Genomic DNA, 21,298 nt, shown 5'->3' on the forward strand with positions numbered 1-21,298 from the left:
ATTGATGAATTCTGCGCTTTTGGGAAAATGGCTTTGGTGATTAGGTGGGGAGGAAGGCTTTCTATGGAAACAGGTTATAGCTAAGAAATATGGATTAGAGGAGGGGGGTTGAGAGATTAGAGCATCTTCCTTATATAGAGCATTGGGGTGTGGAAACCGATAGCAGTATTGAGAGGAAAGTTTATGGAGGGGATAGGTTTCTCACTAGGGGATGGAAGGAGCATTCATTTCTGGGTTGACGTATGGTTGGGAGATAAGCCCCTTCAAGAAGAATTTCCAAGTTTGGCTAGAATATCAGTGGATCAAAACATTATGGTTGCTAGTTGTTACTCTATGGAAGATAATGTGTTAATTTGGGCCCATCTATGTAGAAGAAACTTGTTTGAAGAGCCAGATGTAGAAGAAACTTGTTACTCTATAGAAGGGAATGTGTTCATTTGGATCAAAAGATTATGGTTGTGATTGCCCCAGGAGGTATCGCCAGTGGCAGGAGAGCTGGATTCTATGGTGTGGATAAAAGAAAATCGGGTAAGTTCTCTGTCAAATCATTCCATAGCTTCCTAGCTGGGTCTTCAGGTGATGGAGGTTTTGGTCACACAGGTCCAGTATGGTATTATAGGGCTTCTCCTAAAGTTGCAGCATTGGCTTGGCTTGTGGGAAGAAACAAGGGGCTAACAATTGATAATCTCCTTAGGAGAAGGATGGTGTTGCCAAACTTATGTTTGATGTGCATGCGAATGAAGAGACGGTGAATTGTCTTTTCCTCCATTGTCCTTTTGCAAGGGAGGTATGGGATAAATTTTTCAGAGTATTTGGAACATATTGGATTATGTCAGAATCAATAGAAAGCTTTTTCCTGCCATGGAATGGAGGAGGAATTGGTAAGGGAAAGCATTATGGAAGCTATCCTTGCTAGCTGGAATTTGAGCTGTCTCGGAGGAGATACAATAGATGCCTTCGGAATCGAAGAAGGGCAGGCAGTCTCTGTCTTCAAGAGAGCTTTAACAAGTGTAATGGAATGGGCAAATGCTTGTAAAGGTAGAGGGTAGTTTCGGTTTTGGGTTTTTTTTCTTTTTCTTTTTTCTTTTTTGTATATTGTATTCTTTTGGCTTTGGCCTGTTGTAATAAATCATCACCTTTCAAAAAAAAAAAAAAAACATTTGATGGATGCTTGAAATGAAACTTTAGTATGCTGGTAAAGTGATAAGAGACCTCTTTGGTGTAAGGAAGATGACACAGATTCTGGTGTTACTGGTGCTAATGTCCGATCTTCTTGGTCTTAGGGTTTTGATCCATGGAAGGGTGAAGCTCCTTGGATTTCCCACTTGCCATCCTTTCTTGGTTAAAATGAAGGATTTTAGTCAGAGATAATGGATTAGGAGGTGTCTTTCTTTTTTCTTTTTTCCTTTTTTTGCTTTTCCTTTTTCCTAAAGGAATGCTTTCAACACTATTTAAGGTTTTCTTTCACTTACTTCTGATCCACCCAAACTTCAAATCACTCCTTCAAACCATCAACATGCAGCTCCAGATACTCTCAGAAGATGCGGAATGGGTGGCGAATAGTATGATGGCAAGCCTATCAATGTCCTTGAAATTCCCCATTGCTGCCGCCGCTCTGGATTATACAATTTGCAATCCTTCTTGCAATTTTACCAATTGAGATTGTAATTCATGTGAAATGGGCTTCATTATGCGTATCTACGTTTTGACACTGGTATGAGTTGTTCACTAGGCATTTCCATCTTTTGCAATATACAGCATATAAGATTATATGCAATATGCCATTTATTAATATACTATATGTAATGTAACATGTCTACATGTTATATGGCATGTTTGAGGATGAAACTAAATCCCTGAGAGTGGTTGTCACTTCCATCTCCAGGTCTATTCCGCGCCCACTTATTGTGCTGGGAGTTTGCCATGTTGCCAGGATGGTATAGGGGGTTAGCCTCAATGATGAAGTGAACTGGATTACAAAAGTTCAGTTTGTCAAGGAAAAACTGGAAATAATATGTTTCCTATCCTATTATAACAAGGATGTGTTGCCCTGAATTTGCCACTACATTCCTTTTTTTTTAGTCCAACTTAAAACAAGTGATAGAAATTTGTATCTCTATCCTTGATATGAATGCTAAGGAAATTGTAATTTTCCTATTTCTGCTTCTTCAGGCTAATTATTGCTGCCCGATTTGATAGTGTATCCAAATGCACTCATATTGTTCCCATTACCAGTGTGCGGAAAAGTATTTATGAATTAGATTTCTAGTCGGCTTTTTTGAGGAGTATGGAAATGACTCTCTACTATAGCTCAAAAACCTGAAACTCGACTAGACTTGATGTCCAGCGTGATTGGACCAACTTGAGGACTCAGATGAGTCTCAACTTGATTTGACTTGATATTGTCTAATTAAATTTGTAACATTTCTGGTAATAATGAATGTATAGCTAAATAAAAATAGAGTAAGCAAATGGATATTGTGGGGTTAAACTTATGAGCCATCCCATGAAATTTTGTGATAAAGATTGAGCAAAGACTGAGGCATGAGTAGAGTGTATCAGAAAATCAGTTTGGTTTCATGCTATAGAGGTTTATTATTGAAACTATTTTCCTACTAGGACAATTGATGGAGAAATATATGAGGATCTCCACATGGTTTTTATTGACTTAGAGAAAACATATTATAGGATCCTTAGAGAGTTAATCCGGTGGGTTTTGGGAAAGAAATGAGTTTCACGAGAATATGTTGACACGATTAATGATATGTATGAGAGAGCTGTAACAAATGTGGGACTACTAGTGAAGAGACAATGAGTTCCCAATGGCTGAGGTTTACATTATGGGTTGGCATTGAGCCCTTACCTTTTCACATGAGCTATGTATTAGTTAATGAGGCATTTGTAGGAAGAGATCCCATGGTGTGTGTTGGTTGCAGATGACACAGTTTTGATTGGCATGATGAGGGAGGACGTAAACACAGCCAAATTTATGGAGGGGTGCTTTAGAATCTAAAGAATTTAAAATTAGATGGACTAAAACAGATTATATGGAGTGCAAGTTAAGTAACGATAGGAGTGAAAATGAGGAATTAATATAAGATTGCTCACCAAGAAGTGTCCCAAAATGGCCACTTCCAGTACCTTGGGTCAATAATTTATGAGAATGGAGAGATTGAGAAGGATATTCCCATAGAATTCAAGCTGGGTGGCAGAAATGGAGATGTTCCTGTGGTGTTTTATTTGATTGTCGCGTACCACCTAAAACCGAAAGGGAATTTTATAGAATAGCTATAAGACCAGCCATGCTTTTACTAGACAGAATTTTGGGCGATTAAGGAATAATACATTCATAAGACGAGTGTATAGGACGAGTGTAGTTGAAATGAGGATGTTGATATGAATGATTGGCATGATGAGGAAAAATAGAATTAAAAATGAATGCACAAGAAACCTGGAGTAGTACCAATAGGTAATAAGATGAGGGAAAGTAGACTTCGATGATTTGGTCATGTGCAACGGAAAGCATGAACCGCAACAATTAAGAGCGAGTACAAGTTGAAGGCTCTAAAAAGGCAAGGGGGAGGCCCAAAAGGACGTGGATGGAAGAAATTATAAATAAATAAATAAATAAAAAGAAGAAGAAGAAGAAGATTTGATGACCTATGGCTTAACTGAAGGTATGACGGGTGAAATGGTGGAAGAAGATTCATGTAGCCAACTGCAGTTAATTAGGATTAGGCATAGATGATGATGATGATGATGATGCTGAAGTGAATGCATATGGTGCTCATAGAGCACTGGTTAGTTAGACGGACCCTCCTCTCTAGAGGAGGCTGCAGGTTTGAAACTAACTCTCTTTTTTTTTCTTTTTCCTATGTCATGTAATGGAGTTTTGGAACTGTGGTTGCCGGCACTAAATAAGCAACCAATAAGCAAGGAACCAGTGTGTGCGTCTTCAGTATCTGCAAATGCCAGACAGCTGAGCAGAAAACGCCACAAGCTTAGAAGTGGGTGTTGCCTCAGTTCTGCGCTACTTGAAATCATCCAAGTTTATTATTTTGCTCCCTATATATCTTAACATGATTGTATAATTAGTTGGCTGTGATAATCTTGGCAGTTGATCCGTCTCCACCATCGCTCGTCTGATTGGTAGGTTATCAGAGATGCTGTGCATTTTAGATGCAGCTATTTTCCACCATCCTATTTGCATGCCCTAGATGGCCACTATTTTCTACCTAGGCATTGATCCTGTTGTAGAATTTAAGGGTGCTATTAGTGGAAGCAGCCACATTGTTATTTCCTTGCAACATTTTTGGCTGAAGGTCTGGCCCCAAATTGCAATTGTAATTTGTTCAAGTGGGACCTGAAGGATGTTTTAGGATGGCACCCATATTTCATTTCTGGAATGGAATTGCAGACATTTCAGTCCAATCACCCAAAATTTACTGGTTTACAAACGGCCATTCACGGCAACCAAAGAGGAGCTTTGGCTAGAGTTGAATTTACATCCATTTGATGCTTCTACATGAGTGAGAGACTGAATCATGGGCCAGGATCTTGGCCCGTGTTTAGAACTATCCCGTCGAGGCCTGGCCAGAGCCTGGTAGCTGTTTATTTTACTCATGACTCACTTAGCTTAAGAGCCCTAGCTAAAAGTAACAAGAATAACTGGGACCAGGCCTGAATTGTTCTACTGGCTCCTTTCCACTGCATTTCCTCTTTTTTGAGTATCTAGAAAATGGGCAACCTGTCCTAAATACAGCCCTTGTACCCCCAGTGATCACGTTTTCTAGGGCCAAGGGGGCCTCAACATTGGATGGGTCATATAGTGCAAATTGCGTCCAACAAGGATAACCCTTCATTTACTCCACATACACTGGGACCCACATAGCTGCCTACAAATCTAATGAACGACTCATAGGGAGGACACCACCATTCAAAAGATGATGCCCATCGGTGCATTCAAAAAACTCATGGAATTAGTGGGGCCCTTGTATCTGGTGAATTTGGGCTTAACCATGTGATTCCCATTAGAATAAGTATGCTGAACTAGTGTGGAAAGTACGGTGCAGCTTCAATTTAATGCAAGGAATCAAATCAACTTGGGTTATAGAGAGAGGACAGCAAGAGTAGCAGGCTTCATTGATCCAGTATTAAGTAGGGCCATAGATTGCTGATCAAGACTATTGATTTGATAGCCCACTAGATAGGCCTTGCCCCAAAATCAGACTGGAACCTGAACCTCAAACGTCATGGCAGACAGTTCAGCCCAATTCGATTCCAACCTGAAGGGACTGTGATGGCATCCAGATGTGTGGCATCTCAATAATGGTGTCCCCCGCCTACACGCCACCACACCCCACCAATACAGCCCGTGAGAATGATGCACCTGATCGGCCCATCAGGTAGACAGTACATTAAACAGATGAAAGTGGTTGGCCCACCAAATTAGCAGACCGGGTTGGTTTCGGACCACAAGATTTACAGTTTTATCCCCCACTGATGAACTGCTTCAGACGGTTTTAATTGAAAAATCCCTTGCGTGCATGGTTCAGCCACTGCTCGTGCACCGTTTTTCTTTTGTTGCTTAACCTGAGACCCACCATCCATTGGTAGGCATGCTTAAGCCCACTTTTCCTACCAGTTTTAAACTCCATTTAAAGTCACCGCAAACAATCAGGCCTTTTTAGGCATGCCCCCACAGGTATGGATCTGTTGGCCCACTTGAGAGTTTTTTTGGACAACGATCCTCACACACTTGAATCTGCGGTCTACAAGATACAGTTAAAAGCTTTTTAAAAAAATACAGCATTGATCCACTAAACAGAATAAAAGATCAAAATTATAGAATGGCCATGATATATTCCAACCGATTTTTATCATTGGCACATAGTCCACCGGGCGTGACCCACCCACTTGTATAGTCTTGAAGCCTGAGAATACTTTTACATATCCAAAGGGCCCAGATGGGATAATGCATCTCTAACCACACAGCCAAATACCACATGACCCGTTACGAAACCACATGTTGATAAGGTAGTGTAGCTCTTCTTTTTCTTTATTCTTTTTATTACACACAAACCAACACCCCAGACACTCACCCACAGCACATGGGCACTCTGATCCCTGGTCTCTGTGTTGAAAGAGAGTCTTGTCTACCACTGAGCCATGAGGCTGGACCCCATGATGTGGAAAGGAAAGAACTAGAAATGATTGCATTGGTGGGGCATCAATAGGTAATACAATGTGGGAACGTAGACTTGGATGATTTAAACATGTAATATGACCGCATCAGTTAAAAGTAGTGAGAATTGGTACAAGTTGCAGCCTCTAGGAGTAAGAAGGCAAGGGGAAGGACCGAAAAAGACATGGATGGATACAGTAAGAAAAGACTCATGACCTATGGTATGACTGAATGTTACGGATCTTGATAGAGTGGAACGGTGGAACAGGCTTCGTGTAGCCATCCCCAATTAATTGGGATAAGGCTTAGAGATGATGATGACTGTACAGGTGACTGAAATCAGAAAACCATCATAATAGGTACAAATAGCAAATACATGAATGAATTTTAGAAAGAGAATTAACAACAGTGGTGGGAAATGATTTCCCACGAAGGGAATAGACATATAAAAGAGCACTGGGAAAATCACAGTAGTCATATTCTTTGTAAATAGATATTTTAGATGAATCATTTTTGCTAGTCAAGGGTGTCTACCTCATATAAACCCCACCACCCAAGGCTGGGGACAACCAACTACTGCATTGATATCAAGGTCTACTTGAATGAACTTTTCTCAAACTAATGAACAAAACCCATCGATTAAGCAGGATTCTCTCCTCTCTTGGCTTTTGTCTTTTTTCTTTTTTGGCAAACAGAAACCAAACTGCTAACTTAATAGATGAATATAAAAAGCATAACCTTCCCAGCATTTATAACCAGTCCATCTTTTCTATTAAACACTAAATGCAAAACTTCCATCTGAAAATGAGAGAGCAAAAAACACACGTCCGATCTAAATGATGCCGATTTTGTTTGCAACGTCAAGAGCATCATAATCTGGTGTCAGCCTCACATATGCCTTCTTCGTGCCATCAGGTCTGTTTCAAAAAAATAAAAAAATAAAACAGAATTGAACATAAGAGAAATCCAACATGGCAACATCCAAACTAAGTTGTTGATACAAATGGGCGGGGAAAAAAAGCCAAAATACACTAACCTGATTAAGGTATTGACTTTCTTTGTCTGGATATCATACATCTTCTTCACTGCTGCTTTGATCTTTTTCTTATCTGCACGGATATCAACAATGAAGACAAGCGTGTTGTTGTCTTCTATCTTCTTCATGGCAGATTCAGTCGTCAGAGGATACTTGAGGATCTGATAGTGGTCCAACTTGTTTCTTGGAGGGGCGCTGATGCGAGGATACTTTGGGTTCCTTTCCTTTTTCAGTGTCTTAGGTCTATGGAAGGTTACAGAAGTGCGGATCTTCTTTGCCTTCTTTTTAAGCGTAGAAGCTCCAGACTTCACAGCCTTGGCAGCTTTCAAGGCCTGTGCTTTTGGATCAGGCTTCTTCGGGGTAGCTGTTTGCAGACAATGCTCAGAGGGTTATGGGAAGAAAAGAGTAGATGCTTAATCTAAATAACATCATCTATGGGGGCATGGATGCCGAAGACATCCTTGCAAGCTAGAAGAGTACAAAACAAGGTCATTCTACATGATGCTCTCAACATTTATTAAAAAAATAAAAAAATAAAAAAGTAAAACTTTCAAATATATAGGGGTATTGCCTGAACGGAGAGGTATACAAGTGTAAGAAAGACACGCCATTTGAAGCCAAGAAATGCAGTACTGCAATACCATATGTATGCAGATAAATGCGTGAAAATGAAGCTTTTTAAGTTTCTCAGCTTACAAAATTGTAAAGGTTTTCACTTTCCAAATCCCTAATGAGTCAGATGGCTCATGTGTGATGCAGATGGCTCATGTGTGATGCAGGACAATTAACCACTTGCTCTAAAAGCTCGAACTGTTAGAATATGACAAATTAATCTTTTTATCTCATAGCTCAAGCCCTACATCTCATGGGTTATGAACTCGGCCAAACCCCCCTCGTGGGCCCCAAATCACATAGGCTGCTCACCCCGAGTGTGTCCCCGCATCCCACGGGCTACCCCACCCGAGCCCGGTGTGAAATGCGTATTAATCACCCCCGGTGAGGAGTCTCGAACACGAGACCTCCCCCTTGGGCCCCAAATCACATGGGTCACTCAGCTCGAGTGTGTCCCCGCATCTCACGGGCTACCCCACTCGAGCCGGTGTGAAAATGCCCCTGCATTAATCACCCCCGGTGAGAAATCTCGAACACAAGACCTCCTACTCTGATACCAATTTGATGCAGGACAATTAACCACTTGCTCTAAAAGCTCGAACTGTTAAAGCATGGCGAATTAATCCATTTATCTCATAGCCTAGGCCCCACATCTCGTGGGTTAGGACCTCGGCCGAACCCCCTTCGTGGGCCCCAAATCACATGGGTACTGCCTCACATGGGCCGCCCACCCCGAATGTCCCCGCATCCCACAGGCTACCCCACTCGAGCCCGGTGTGAAATGCGCATTAATCACCCCCGATGAGGAGTCTCGAACACGAGACCTCTCCCGTGGGCCCCACCCACCCCGAGTGTGCCCCTGCATCGCATAGGCGACCCCACTCGAGCCCGGTGTGAAAATACCCCTGCATTAATCACCCCCGGTGAGGAGTCTCGAACACGAGACCTCCCGCTCTGATACCAATTTGATGCAGGACAATTAACCACTTGCACTAAAAGCTCGAACTGTTAGAGTATGACGAATTAATCCTTTTACCTCATAGTCTAGGCCCCACATCTCATGAGTTAGGACCTCAGCCGAACCCCTCTCGTGGGCCCCAAATCACATAGGCCGCCCACCCCGAGTGTGTCCTCGCATCCCACAGGCTACCCCACTCGAGCCTAGTGTGAAATGCGCATTAATCACCCCCGATGAGGAGTCTCAAACACTAGACCTCCCCCGTGGGCCCCAAATCACATGGGTCACCCACCCGAGTGTGTCCCTGCATCCCACAGACTACCCCACTCGAGCCCGGTGTGAAAATGCCCCTGCATTAATGTGTTCACCTACGATCGCAGACTATGAATTTTTTTTCTTGTGCATTTGTGTGCATGTTGTAAACGCACAAGTGCATGTATGATTTATTTTATTCTCCATGAAAATCAAAATCAACAGCAGCTGGCTAATTATAGTTCCTTTTAATAGGTAATTCGAATTGGACCACAAGAATACCATTTGCTGCTGAAAGACATGCATATCTTTAGCAATTAAATTTTGATTGCATCAAATTCATTACAGGCCTGTTTGTATCACCAAATACTCCAGTCCTATTAAGGACCGTCATCATTATGATTTTACTGCCACCAAACCAAACACAAGAATCATCAATCAAATGCAGATGTATTCAAGAACAAAGTAAAGGAATTTATAATTTCTTGGCATTACCGTGAAATTTTCAAATTCAAATAGCATCATCACTGAATTTTGGTGACGATTTGACATTAATGTAAAAATACCATCAGTATGATTTTACTACCAATAAACCAACCATGTGAATTGGTGGTCAAATGTAAATGTTGTTAGGAGAGAAATAATATGCAATCATTGCACACTTCCTTTACCTTGGTAATTGGTGAAGCAAACAGACCCTAATATTTTGTACACCTCATCTTTTACCTATAAGGTTGTTTCGTGTTTGGATACAAGCAATCCATAGAGAAACAATTGGTTTTCCCTTGATTTGATGTTAACAGCTGCTTGGATTGCAAATAAAACCATGGACTCCACATGTTAATCATTAAACCTTTTATCTTATGCATTTATGAAATGAAATTTATCTCATAATGCCTTTTTAAATTCATAATATTTACATATGTATAAGTGTGTTAGGTATTTTAAGGTCTCACCATGTCAGACAGCTCATATCCACATCCAAGGATAAGTGTCTAAGTTACATACCAATTAGTGGGTAGAAAATAATCTAATGGTGCAAGGCGACCCCCAGCATCCGCCAATCAAGGTTGACCCATCACAGGTTTCAAAACTCTCAGAAACCAAGCTCACGCAAGTCACTCTTCTAGTACGTCGTCAAATATCCTATCAAACGGCATAGTCCCTCAGAACAAGTGTCACAAGGCTGCAAATGACATGTGACGATCAAGACACCCTCCATCAAGAAAGACGGATCAAGACCATCGACTAGCTCCTCCGGAATCTATTATAGAAACCGGCTGATCCCATTGTAGTGTGAAGAAAATCCTGAAAAGGATGAACCCAACGAGGGTAGGACACCCAAAATCTCAAGATCCATAACCGTCAAAAGCCTCAGTGTCACTGTCACCATTCAAAACTCCACCCTCATCATTTTCACCATCAATAACAATGAAGCCACACAGGCACCATCATCAAGCCCATCAATACTACCATTTAAGATCCCGCTATAAAAATCTAAGTCCATGCCATTAAAGCCAAAACCTACCCCATCCATGCCATTAAGGCCATCACAACCCCATTCCAAGCATCATCAATGCCATTCAAGCTTCCACCATCACTGGAGTTCAAATAACCAAAGAACCCTTCACCACCAACTACACTACCATCAATAATGCGTGTCATGCCAAGCATCAACCAAAGCCATATTTTATCATCACCAAGAGAGCCCTCCCCTTTTGAAGAACCAGCCCCAACTCTACCAATAGAAGCCATTGATAAAAAGACAAGAAGAAGACAAGAGGAAGAAAGATAAAGAAGAATATAAAGAGAAGAAAGAATGATGATGGAGAAACAAAAGGGATTTCTTGGAGGTTGCAGTCTTAAAAGGGCGGCCAAAAAGCGGCAATCAACATGCCGTCCCACATCGGTTTTCGCGCTTCAGTCTAGCGCATTAATTACTGCCCACGTGCACATTCAAGAAGAGCAAAAGGCATGAGAGGCTTTAACTCTCATATGGGCTCACCAAGTGGCCCACACGTGCACATTAAAGAAGAGCCCAAGGTATGAGGTGCTCAAACTTTCAAATGGACGGTCCACATGCACACATTCAAGAAGAGCCCAAGGCATGAGGAGCTCTAACTCTCGAATGGCCCCACCAAGTGGCCCACATATGCACTTTTGAGGAGGCACGTGTACATTTAAACCTATTTGAACACTAAAGGTCTCCTTCACATGTAGGGTGCTTCTCTTGGATGCTTGCTCATGGTCATTCTAGGGCCATTGGAAGATAGAGCCCAAAACATTTGCAGACTCCTCCTTGCTCGATGCATGTGGCCCTCTTGGGCCCATTTGGAAACTAGAACCCACTCGTGCTTTGGGTTCTCCTTGAATATATATGGATGTGGCCAATTTGGGCCCATTTGGAAACTAGAACCCAGTCATGCTTTGGGTTCTACTTGAATATATGGACGTGGCCAACTTGGGCCCATTTGGAAACTAGAGCCCACTCATGCTTTTGGGCTCTACTTGAATGCATGGATGTGGCCAACTTGCGCCCGTTTGAAAGTTAGAGCCCCTCATGCCTTGGGCTCTTCTTGAATGTGCACATGTGGGACACGTGGTGGGCCCATTTGAGAGTGAGAGCCCCTTATGCCTCAGGCTCTTCTTGAATATGCGCATGCGGTCCGCTTGGTGGGCCCATTTTAAAGTTAAGGCCCCACATGCCCTAGGCTCTTCTTGAATGTGCACATGTAGGGCACTTGGTGGGCCCATTTGAGAGTTAAGAGATCCTCCTACCTGGGCTCTTCTTGAATGTACACATGTGGGCCACTTGGTAGGGCCCATTTGAAAGTTAGCCCCTCATGCCTTGAGCTCTTCTTGAACATGCGCATGTGGGCCACATGGTGCGCCCAATGGAAAGATTAGAGTCCTTTAGTACATCTTAGACTCTGTTGAATTGTGTACACATGGGGCCACAATTTTAGGACCCGTGGGGGTTTGAACACATCTATCCATCAAGCACTCAAGTGTGGTCTACAATGGGCCCATTGGTCCTTTGAGTTCATGAAATTCCCACCATGGGTCCATGATGGGTTACTTAAGAATCTCATGTCACTCCCAATGGTTGAGGGGTTCCACATATGGCCAGTAGGGCCATGTGCTCTCTTTTGGGCCCATGAATTGGCCTGCCAAAATGATGTGACATGAATCCCCACCCTCGTGGTCAAGATGGCCATGTAGAGTACATTTGGGGCCATGCTTGGCCCACCAAAATGATTTGAGAGGAGAGTCCAACCATGTGGCCAAGAGGGCCATGTGGAGTTCATTCGCAGGCCATGCTTGGCCCACCAAAATGATTTTAGAGGAGAGCCCATGTGCCAAGAGGGTCATGTGGGGTACATTGTGGGCCCGTTCTTAGCCCATTCCAAGATTTGCATGAGGGGTCCCACCCATGCGAACAAGAGGGTCATGGGGGACACGTTGTGGGCCCCTGCTTGGAAATAAAAAGAAGCGTTGAAATTGTACTTACTTGGACCTTGAAGTGATTTTGCAACATAAAATGCCTCGACGCGGTAGGGGCGAGTCCAACCCTTCTGGCAAGGGAGCAACTAGATCAAATGATCCTGCTTTCAATCCCTCCAAGCGATTTTGCAACATAAAATGCCTTGGCGCGACATGGGCGAGTCTAAGCCTTCTGCCAGTAGAGCAGCTGAGTCGGATGATCCCGATTTCTTTCCCTAATAGGGCAATCATCTCTCTGATTATGCCAAAGGGGAGGAGCATCCGTTCTGCTTGGAATGATTGGTTTGCGAAAGAGTAGCCGCTCTTCACCTAGGTGATGGAGCATACGCCTTTAAGTGGCTTGTTCCAGGTACGCCTAGGTTACACCAACATGACGTTCATGACGCCCCTGATAGAGCATTGGAGGGCCCAGAACCACACCTTCCAGCTCCCCTTCGAGGAATGAAGAATCACCCTATTTGAAGTTTATATTATGATAGGCTTGAGATTTGAGGGTGGTTCCATTCCCCTTGAGCGTGATTTGTCTATCCCTATGACTGATATGTGGGTCAGGTGACTCAGGATCACACCTCCTCCCACTGAGATCCAGGGACAATGCGTGAAGTTGCATTGACTCTCCAACAATTTCCCCAAACAAAATCACCCAGACCATGGAGGAGGCAAGAAAGTCTCGAGCCTTGATCTTTTTTACCTTGGGTGCCCTTATATTCAACCATGGGAATAAGCACGCGAGTTTGCGCCTTCTCAATTTGATTATCGACCTCTATTTTCCAGTTCAATACGACTGGCATGCTGCACTGTTGGCGCACCTTTTTGATGGTTTGGACAAGGCCAATTGGTGGGATAGTTCGTCGCTTACTGGCTTCTTTCCCCTCGTCGAGGTATCTAGATTTCTCCTCAGTTTGGTTTGGTGCATGGCAATCTTTGCGTGCATATGCTCAAATTAAAGCTTGCTTTTATAATCATTTTCACCCAAGGCCCCGCCCAGCCCTTAAGGACCGCACACCACCCACCATACTAATGATGTTATGGCATAAGGATAACCACACGACCATAATCGTTGCCACTCCGATCTCGCCTATCGATCCAATATTGATTGTCGCATGCGAAGGGATGTAAGTGGACCTTTTACCCTTCTTTTTACATAGCTTTTGGGGGATCTATGTTCTTCTTTGCTTTGTCTAGTTTACCCACAAATTGTATCATCACACTCTAGAAATGGTTACACCGGCAACCCTTATCACCCTTTAAGCCTCACACCATCAATGTTTTCTTGAAGAACCTTGGGTGATTAAATGTTATCTTGAGGAAAGGTTGCTTTGGCAGCTGATCGACACTACTCATATGCCACAGTCACCTCCCTGGTAGCCATTGAATTGGGCAAACATCCCAACCACCTAAATTAGCACAATTGTGGCCAGCATCATCGATATGTTGCGCGATTATGAGACTTGGTATGTCGAGTTTGGGTCAGCCACATATTAGATCTTGTTTACTCTCCTTATGGGGGTTTTGGATTTGTTGGCGGGAGCACAATGGTGTCGCACTTGGAGAAGGTTGGATGAGAGGAAGACAGAAGCCTATGATTTTGAAGAGTGACAGGCTCACTCTTTTTTGTTAGTGTTAGCTGACCGCATATGCATCTTCTTTTTTGTTGCTTTCCCTATGATGTACCTTTTGCCAATTAATAATGAAACATTATACTTTCACACTTCTTCTGGTCTGCCTTAGAGAATTCATTGCAATTCCTAGTACTTTCCTTCCACACAAATGCATGTTGTCAAAGAATTTGGGCGCTCGATTCCAGCCATAAGGGTACATTGGTCTGTCTGAGTGGGGTAGGAAGTAACCTCTATCATCAAGTGTTGCATAAAACAGCTTTTGGGGCCTCTGGGAGCCCGTTGTAAAAGTTTCAAACTGTCCCCATCATCGGGCGACACTCGAAGTGTTGCCTGCTAACTCATGTATTGCAAACTCACCTACCCTCTCGTTGCGCCCTGCCCACATCGAAAGCGAAGCACGAAAACTAATGCAGGCAGCACTCACTCGAGAGTGCTACTTTTTGCCCTCGTTTTAAGATAGTGAGCCTATCTTGTTTCCTTTATTCAAACGTTCCTTCATCTTTGTCCCTCTTTGACCTCCAAGAAATCTCTTTTGTCTCATATTTTCATCATTCTTCCTTTTCTCTTTAGATTTTGTTGTCCTTCTTGTCTCCTTTGTCTTCTTCTTTTGTCTTCTTCTCCATGGCTTCTAATGATCATGTATATGAATATCGGTATTGTATCAGCCGATACGGCTTTATCACTCCGTATCAGCTTGTATCTGCCGATACAAGGCATGTCAACTCTGATAAGAGGCCGATATGGGCTGATACGCCCATAAATGCCCAATTTTGAATTATTATTTTTCAAAATTTCACATCTTCTTTTCTTTCTTTTTTTTCATTTAAACCATTGAAGAAGCTTAAAAACTTATTTTAGGCTAAATCTAGACCCATTTTGGGATCAAAACAAATAATTTGAACGAAATTCGACAAATCAAAGCGAAGTAGACCATCATGGAAACTTCAGGAAGAAGGGAAAACATTCACTTTCTTTTTTATATTTTCATCTTCATTTTGTTGTATTTAATGTAATGGGTCATTGTTCATCAAATCATGCTTCATTTGTGTTTTATTATGGCCAATTTAGTTGACCTTCAACAAGTCAAATCGAAAGACAATATTCTCATCAAAGAATGGTCTGATACACCATTGAATGCATGGTCAAAATACACAAAAAAAAAAAAAAAAAGAAAAGAAAAGAAAAGAAAGATAGATAGATTCTCGGATATCTCATTTTTTCATATTTTTCTAATATTTTCCATGTCATTTTGCTTTAAAAAATATGAGCAACGATTCCGACACGCGACACCGTATCATATCATTTTTCAGCCGGGCCGATACGCCAACCGATGCTGACATTAGAATCATCCCTTCCCTCACACATGGAATCACACAACTCGAGTGACAAGTAACAATTAGACTATTATTTCCATCTAAAAATCTTACACCAACCATAAAATGCCCATGAACCAACATGAACTTATAGTTGTCCATAGATATCTAGCTAGAAAACAAGCGGTTCAATTGCTTCCAGTTCCTTCTCAGTATGGCCAAGGAAGCATACACCACACACCGTAATTGAACCTATAATAGTAATGATCATCACAAAAAACAAGCAGTATACACCATTCTGCTATTATCCATAGTGCAAGGGAATTCCAAAATGGGAGTTCAATCAGCATTTTTGAATTTACAAGAAGCTTCCCAGGTAGTAAATGGTTGTCGTGCGAGTGTACACTGTACACTGGTTTCTGGGCAAACCTTGTGTACACCTATAAAGCATCTAGTGCATTCCTGTTTTAGCAACAGAGCTCCCTCGAAGGTTTGGGATGTTGAGCTAGATATATGTAGTAGGTCATGATCTACATGGAAGAGCACATTCTAGTTGGTTGGGGGCAGGATAATGTTTCTAAAATTGGTGTTGGCTTCCATCCTATCTACTTGCTATCAATGATGCATTACTCGGTTAAAGTTGCCACAAAATTAGAAGCTAATTAGAAGCTATACAAAATTAGAAGCTATACAAAAACAGTTCTTTTGAAAGATCATAAAGATGCAAACAAATTCCACTTCGTCCCATGGGAGGTGGTATGCATGAAGGTGGAGGCGGCAAATTCCTTTGCCGCTATCCCTTTATGTATTTTTTCTTCTCCCCAACAAACTTTAGCTTCTCCCATTAAATAAATAAATAAATAAAAACTCATGTACACCAAAGTTGCCCTAATATTTTTTGAAAGATGCCAAAGTTGGCCTACTATAGAACTTTAAAAGTATGAAAGAAGAACATGCGATTTAAAATAACTTTTGATGCTTTAAAGCACTTAAATGCCATTTGTCAATTTTGTTGCTCTTCCTTTACTGCCATACTTTATGATTGTGATTTCCTATCACTTAAGGTTGCGCTTGGTTGCACCAAATCATGGTGTGTCGTAACAACCGTTATGAGGCTGTAAAGGACATTACGCAAAGGTAACAATGGCAACCATTACACATTACGGGGACGTAATGGCTGAAACTGTAACAGGAAAAACGGCCTATAACGGCTATTACAGCCCCTGTAACAGCTCGTTACGTCCCCTGTAAAGGATGTAACGTCCATTATTGAGCCGATGCATGTTTTTCAGATTTTTTATTCAAAGAGAAAGAGAGACAGTAAGAGACCGTAACGGCCGTTACAACCCATATCGTAAAGGTAATGGTGATGGTCGTTAAGGCCACCGTTACTATTACAGAATTCTTGCACCAAATATCATGTAGTTTTGTTAAATTTCATTATTTATCAATATAAGTCGGTGCAAAATATCATGAAATTGGTATAAATTGGTTCAGCCTTGATTAAAAATCTAAAAGTAGCATGTAGCTTACACCAAACGCTATGTAGCTTACGCTAAACACCACATAGCTTATTCCTCACGCTTCAAAGGAGTGAGCACTACGCTACACACTATTAGCCATTTAAAACAGATCATGCTTTATATTGCTTTCAAATTTTCTACTTTTAAATTGATGTTTAACATGATGCAAACTATGACAGATTATAAAGTTAGCTAGAAGCAAACAACAGCATCATTCATGGACCTAGAATCAGTTTAACAAACTGAAGATCTCTAAAATGAAGAGCGTGCTGCAAAAATGAACACATCTCAACAATGACCAAAAGAATTTAACCGGATGCATGTGGCAATTACATGGAAATATCAACAAGAAATAGTTTATGGAAGCACAATCAATGGAAAATATGTTAGGTTGTGCTAGGTGAACAAACAAATTGAACCGAGAGCATTCAGTTAAAACAGAAGGAAACAACAAACATCAATGAAACATTTTCATTTCATAGCAAGGAAGTAGCCCTCAAATTCCAGTCGCCTTTCTTATGCTTGTGGTTGTATGCACAAGTAAATTGGAATGCAATAATCGAGGGGAACAAAAAAAAATATATATCGGTGATGTTTTCATAGTATTCATAGTGAGGGAGTATACCTAAAATTGGAGCAAGTTCCATTCGTTTTTTATATGGTATGTTAATTTCCATTCAAGCCCTACTAACAACTAATGTAATTGTTGGACCCCAGACGCTCGATATAGATGCTAAAGAAATTGCAAAAAATTGGTTATTTATAAGGCTCAATTATTATAAAAGGACTCCTGCTAAGACAAAGCATAATCCCTACTTTCGGGTCCCGTCACATCAGATTTTGCATTGTTAAAGCAGCAGTTTCTCCACTTAAACACAGTTTTGGAAGTTCTCAAAATTAAAAATAAAATAAAAACACCAAACATTGTGATCAAGCAAAGGCTCTAGCAGTGAGTTGGTTCAAGTTGAATGCTCTAAAAGGCTAAGGGGATGGTCCAAAAGGACATGAGTAGATGTAATAAGAAAAGACACAAGACCTTGATGCAGGACAATTACCACTTGCTCTAAAAACTCGAACTGATAGAGCATGGCAAATCAATCCATTTCTCTCATAGCCCAATCCCCACATCCCATGGGTTAAAACCTCAGCCGAAACCCCCCTCGTGGGCCCCACTTCACATGGGTTCCGCTTCACATGAGCCACCAGCCTCACATGGGCCGCCCACCCCGAATGTGCCCCTGCATCACACAAGTCACCCTACTCGAGCCCGGTATGAAAATGCCCCTGCATTAGACCTACCGTTTGACTGAGGACATAGTCCGTGATAAAGTGGAATGGCAAAATAGGAATCCTATAGCTAACTCCAATAAGTTGGAAAAAGGCTTGGATGATTATGATGGTGATGGGGTGGAGGATTCAGCAATGCAAATATATGTGGCTGTATGGGGCCCACCAAAAGCAAGATTGGGCTTAATCCTGATTTGTCAGACCGCAAAACCAAACAGAACCCAATTTTACTGTACTGATATTTGCAATTCAATTCGATAGCTAGTCCAAACACATCCTCGAAGTCAAACTCTGTTGCAATCCTCAATGGTTTCGCCTACCTTGATTTGTTCCATCATGCACTAAAGCTTTGGGTGCATAAGTTAGTTTCTTAAGATCTGGTATCAAAGCAAACAGCATGATTATTTAGGTCTCAATGGCCTGGACCTGGGACTGGCAAATGCAAACAATAATAATAATAATAAGCAGCACACCCAGGGCAGAGCAATTAAAAATCCAGACCCTGGAAAACCCTAAGCCCGGCCTGCTGACAGTCCTATGTTCTGTATTTGAGTCCAGGAGGGGCAACCTGTGGACAAGGCAACCTGGTTCGGAGTGAAAGCTGCCATACCACCACGTGGTGGAAAGGACTACATGGACAAGAGACCAATGAGTACCACCACAGACGTGATGTCCTTTACAATCTCAGTGATTTAATTCCTAGCTTGACATGTTCCATCAGTACTGGGGATTTTGGCATATTGCTATAGGTTCTTAACAAGATCAAACTGACGTTGTTTCAATTCACAGACCAGGCCATTGATATGAATGCCTTTGAAGGAAGCTGCGACTTGAATTCAGTTATTTCGAATTCTTTGGACTACCAATTGCAACCAAATTCAACAGTACAACCAAACACGCACTTACAGATCTAAGGTACCCTGGAGCATGCGTTGCAATGTATGAGAGAGAGAGAGAGAGAGAGAGAGAGAATAAAAGATAAATGCCTTGCGTACCTTTCGTAGGAGGAGCCATTTAATGCTGCCAAATGAGTTCCGATTCTTTGAACGACTGCAGAAGAAGAAAACTAAATGAAATTCAGAAGCATGTAAGGAGGTAGTTTGAGAGAGAGAGAGAGATATAAACCCTAGAAATGAAACGGAGAGGGGAGGAGAAGAACCTAGAAAACGAATGAAGAGAGAAAGAAGTGAGAAGAACCTTGAGAGAGATATAAGTAGGGTTTTGGGCGCCGCGGCCGCCGGGAGCTCTTTCTTGCGAGAAATGGCTGACGAGTGGCGACTATATATATGCCACATGGCGACTTTTAGTTAAGGGTTTTATTCGCGGCACGGAAGCCGATTGCGCACTGAGTAACTCAGCACCCTAAGGGCCTGTTTGGCCGGACCGATCCCACGGTATTAGGTGGGATGGGATTCAAAAAACATCATTATTACCCATGGCAGGGACTGTTCCCTGTTACCATGGGATAAGCTTAATTCCCTTTTTTGTTTGTAATACGGTGGTATATTGAAAGGATATACCCACCATCATTTGAAACTATTGACAATAACATACATGTGTTATATCTAAACCGTTCATTTGTTTTGTAACCTCATTTTATGGCATGGGGCTAAAAATGAGGCAGATCCAAAACTTATGTGGCCCCAAAAAAGTTTTCAACGGTAAGTTTTCAATCCCCATTGCTTTCTATGGTGGGGTCCACTTGAGCTTTAGATCTACCTAAATTTTTGGCCCATGCTCTAAAATGATCTCTAAAAATAAGTGGACGGTGTGGATATATCCCACACATCATGGTAGGACCTACACAACTTGCTAACATTGAGTGATATTAGCACAGGACCGATACGATTCCATCTAGCCTACTTCCAAGCTTTTCCACTCTTCCCAAACATGGAGTGGAATTGGCACAGGACCGGATGCAATTCCATCCCACCTAAGCCCAACTAATCCAGCCCGCCAAACAGGCCCTAAGGGTGTGTTTGGGCGGTGGGATTAGAAGGAATTAGGTGGGATGGGATTCAAAAAACATAATTATTACCCATGGCAGGGATTGTCCCGTGTTGCCATGGGATAAGATTAATGCCATGCTTTGTTGGTAATGCGGTGGTACATTGAATGGATATACCCACCATCATTTGAAATTACTGAGAATAACACACATGTGTTATATCTAAACCGTTTATTTGTTTTGTAACCTCATTTTATGACATGGGCCTAAAAATGAGGTAGATCCAAAACTTACGTGGCCCCAAAGAAGTTTTCAACGGTAAGTATTGAATCCCCATTGCTTTCTATGGTGGGGTCCACTTGAGCTTTAGATTTACCTGATTTTTTGGCTCATGCTCTAAAATAATCTCGAAAAATGGGTGGACGGTGTGGATATAGCCCACACATCATGGTGGGACCTACACAACTTGCTAACATTGAGTGAAATTGACACGGGCCCCAATGCAATTCCATCTAATCTAATTCCATTCTTCCCAAACATGGAGTGGAATTGGCACGGGACCAGATGAATCCCATCCCACCTAATCCCTTCTAATCCCACTGCCCAAACACGCCCTAAGCGTACTGATTAAACTCTGTGGGGCCCACCGTCATTCATGAATCTTATCCACTCCATCCATCCATTTTAACAAATAATTGTAGAGATTACCCCAAAAATGAAGTCTATGTAAAGCTCAAGTGGACCACACCAATGGAAAGAGTGTGAATTGAATTTCTAGCGTTCAAAAGTTATTGGGGCACAGAAGTGTTAGATCAAGATGATATTTGTTTTTTCCATTCATCCATGTCTTGATCTTATTAACATGTTGGATGGCAAATAAACATCACTGTGGGCCTTGAAAAGGTTTCAACAATGGAAATTAATAGTTCCACTGTTTCCTGTGGTATGGTCCACTTGAGCTGTGGATATGCTTCAATTTTGGGTTCAAAATTTAAAATGATCTGTCAAAAATGATGGACGGCCGTGGATTATCCACGTGAATGGGCATAACAGAGTTTA

At 41.9% G+C, this 21,298-nt stretch overlaps 1 protein-coding gene across 1 annotated transcript; it reads right to left on the reverse strand.

Annotated features, from left to right (window-relative positions):
* Positions 1 to 6,878: 6,878 nt before the first annotated feature.
* On the reverse strand, positions 6,879 to 19,582 carry LOC131225268 (large ribosomal subunit protein uL23). Its single transcript, XM_058220772.1, has 4 exons — positions 19,489 to 19,582; positions 19,287 to 19,341; positions 7,221 to 7,584; positions 6,879 to 7,101 (listed from the first exon to the last, which is right to left on the reverse strand). Exons 2-4 carry the CDS (start codon positions 19,303 to 19,305, stop codon positions 7,017 to 7,019), a joined length of 468 nt encoding a protein of 155 aa, XP_058076755.1. The 5' UTR covers positions 19,306 to 19,341; positions 19,489 to 19,582; the 3' UTR covers positions 6,879 to 7,016.
* Between the last annotated feature and the right edge of the window lie 1,716 nt (positions 19,583 to 21,298).

The sequence above is a fragment of the Magnolia sinica genome, chromosome 14 (assembly GCF_029962835.1).
Source record: "Magnolia sinica isolate HGM2019 chromosome 14, MsV1, whole genome shotgun sequence".
Lineage (NCBI taxonomy): Eukaryota > Viridiplantae > Streptophyta > Magnoliopsida > Magnoliales > Magnoliaceae > Magnolia > Magnolia sinica.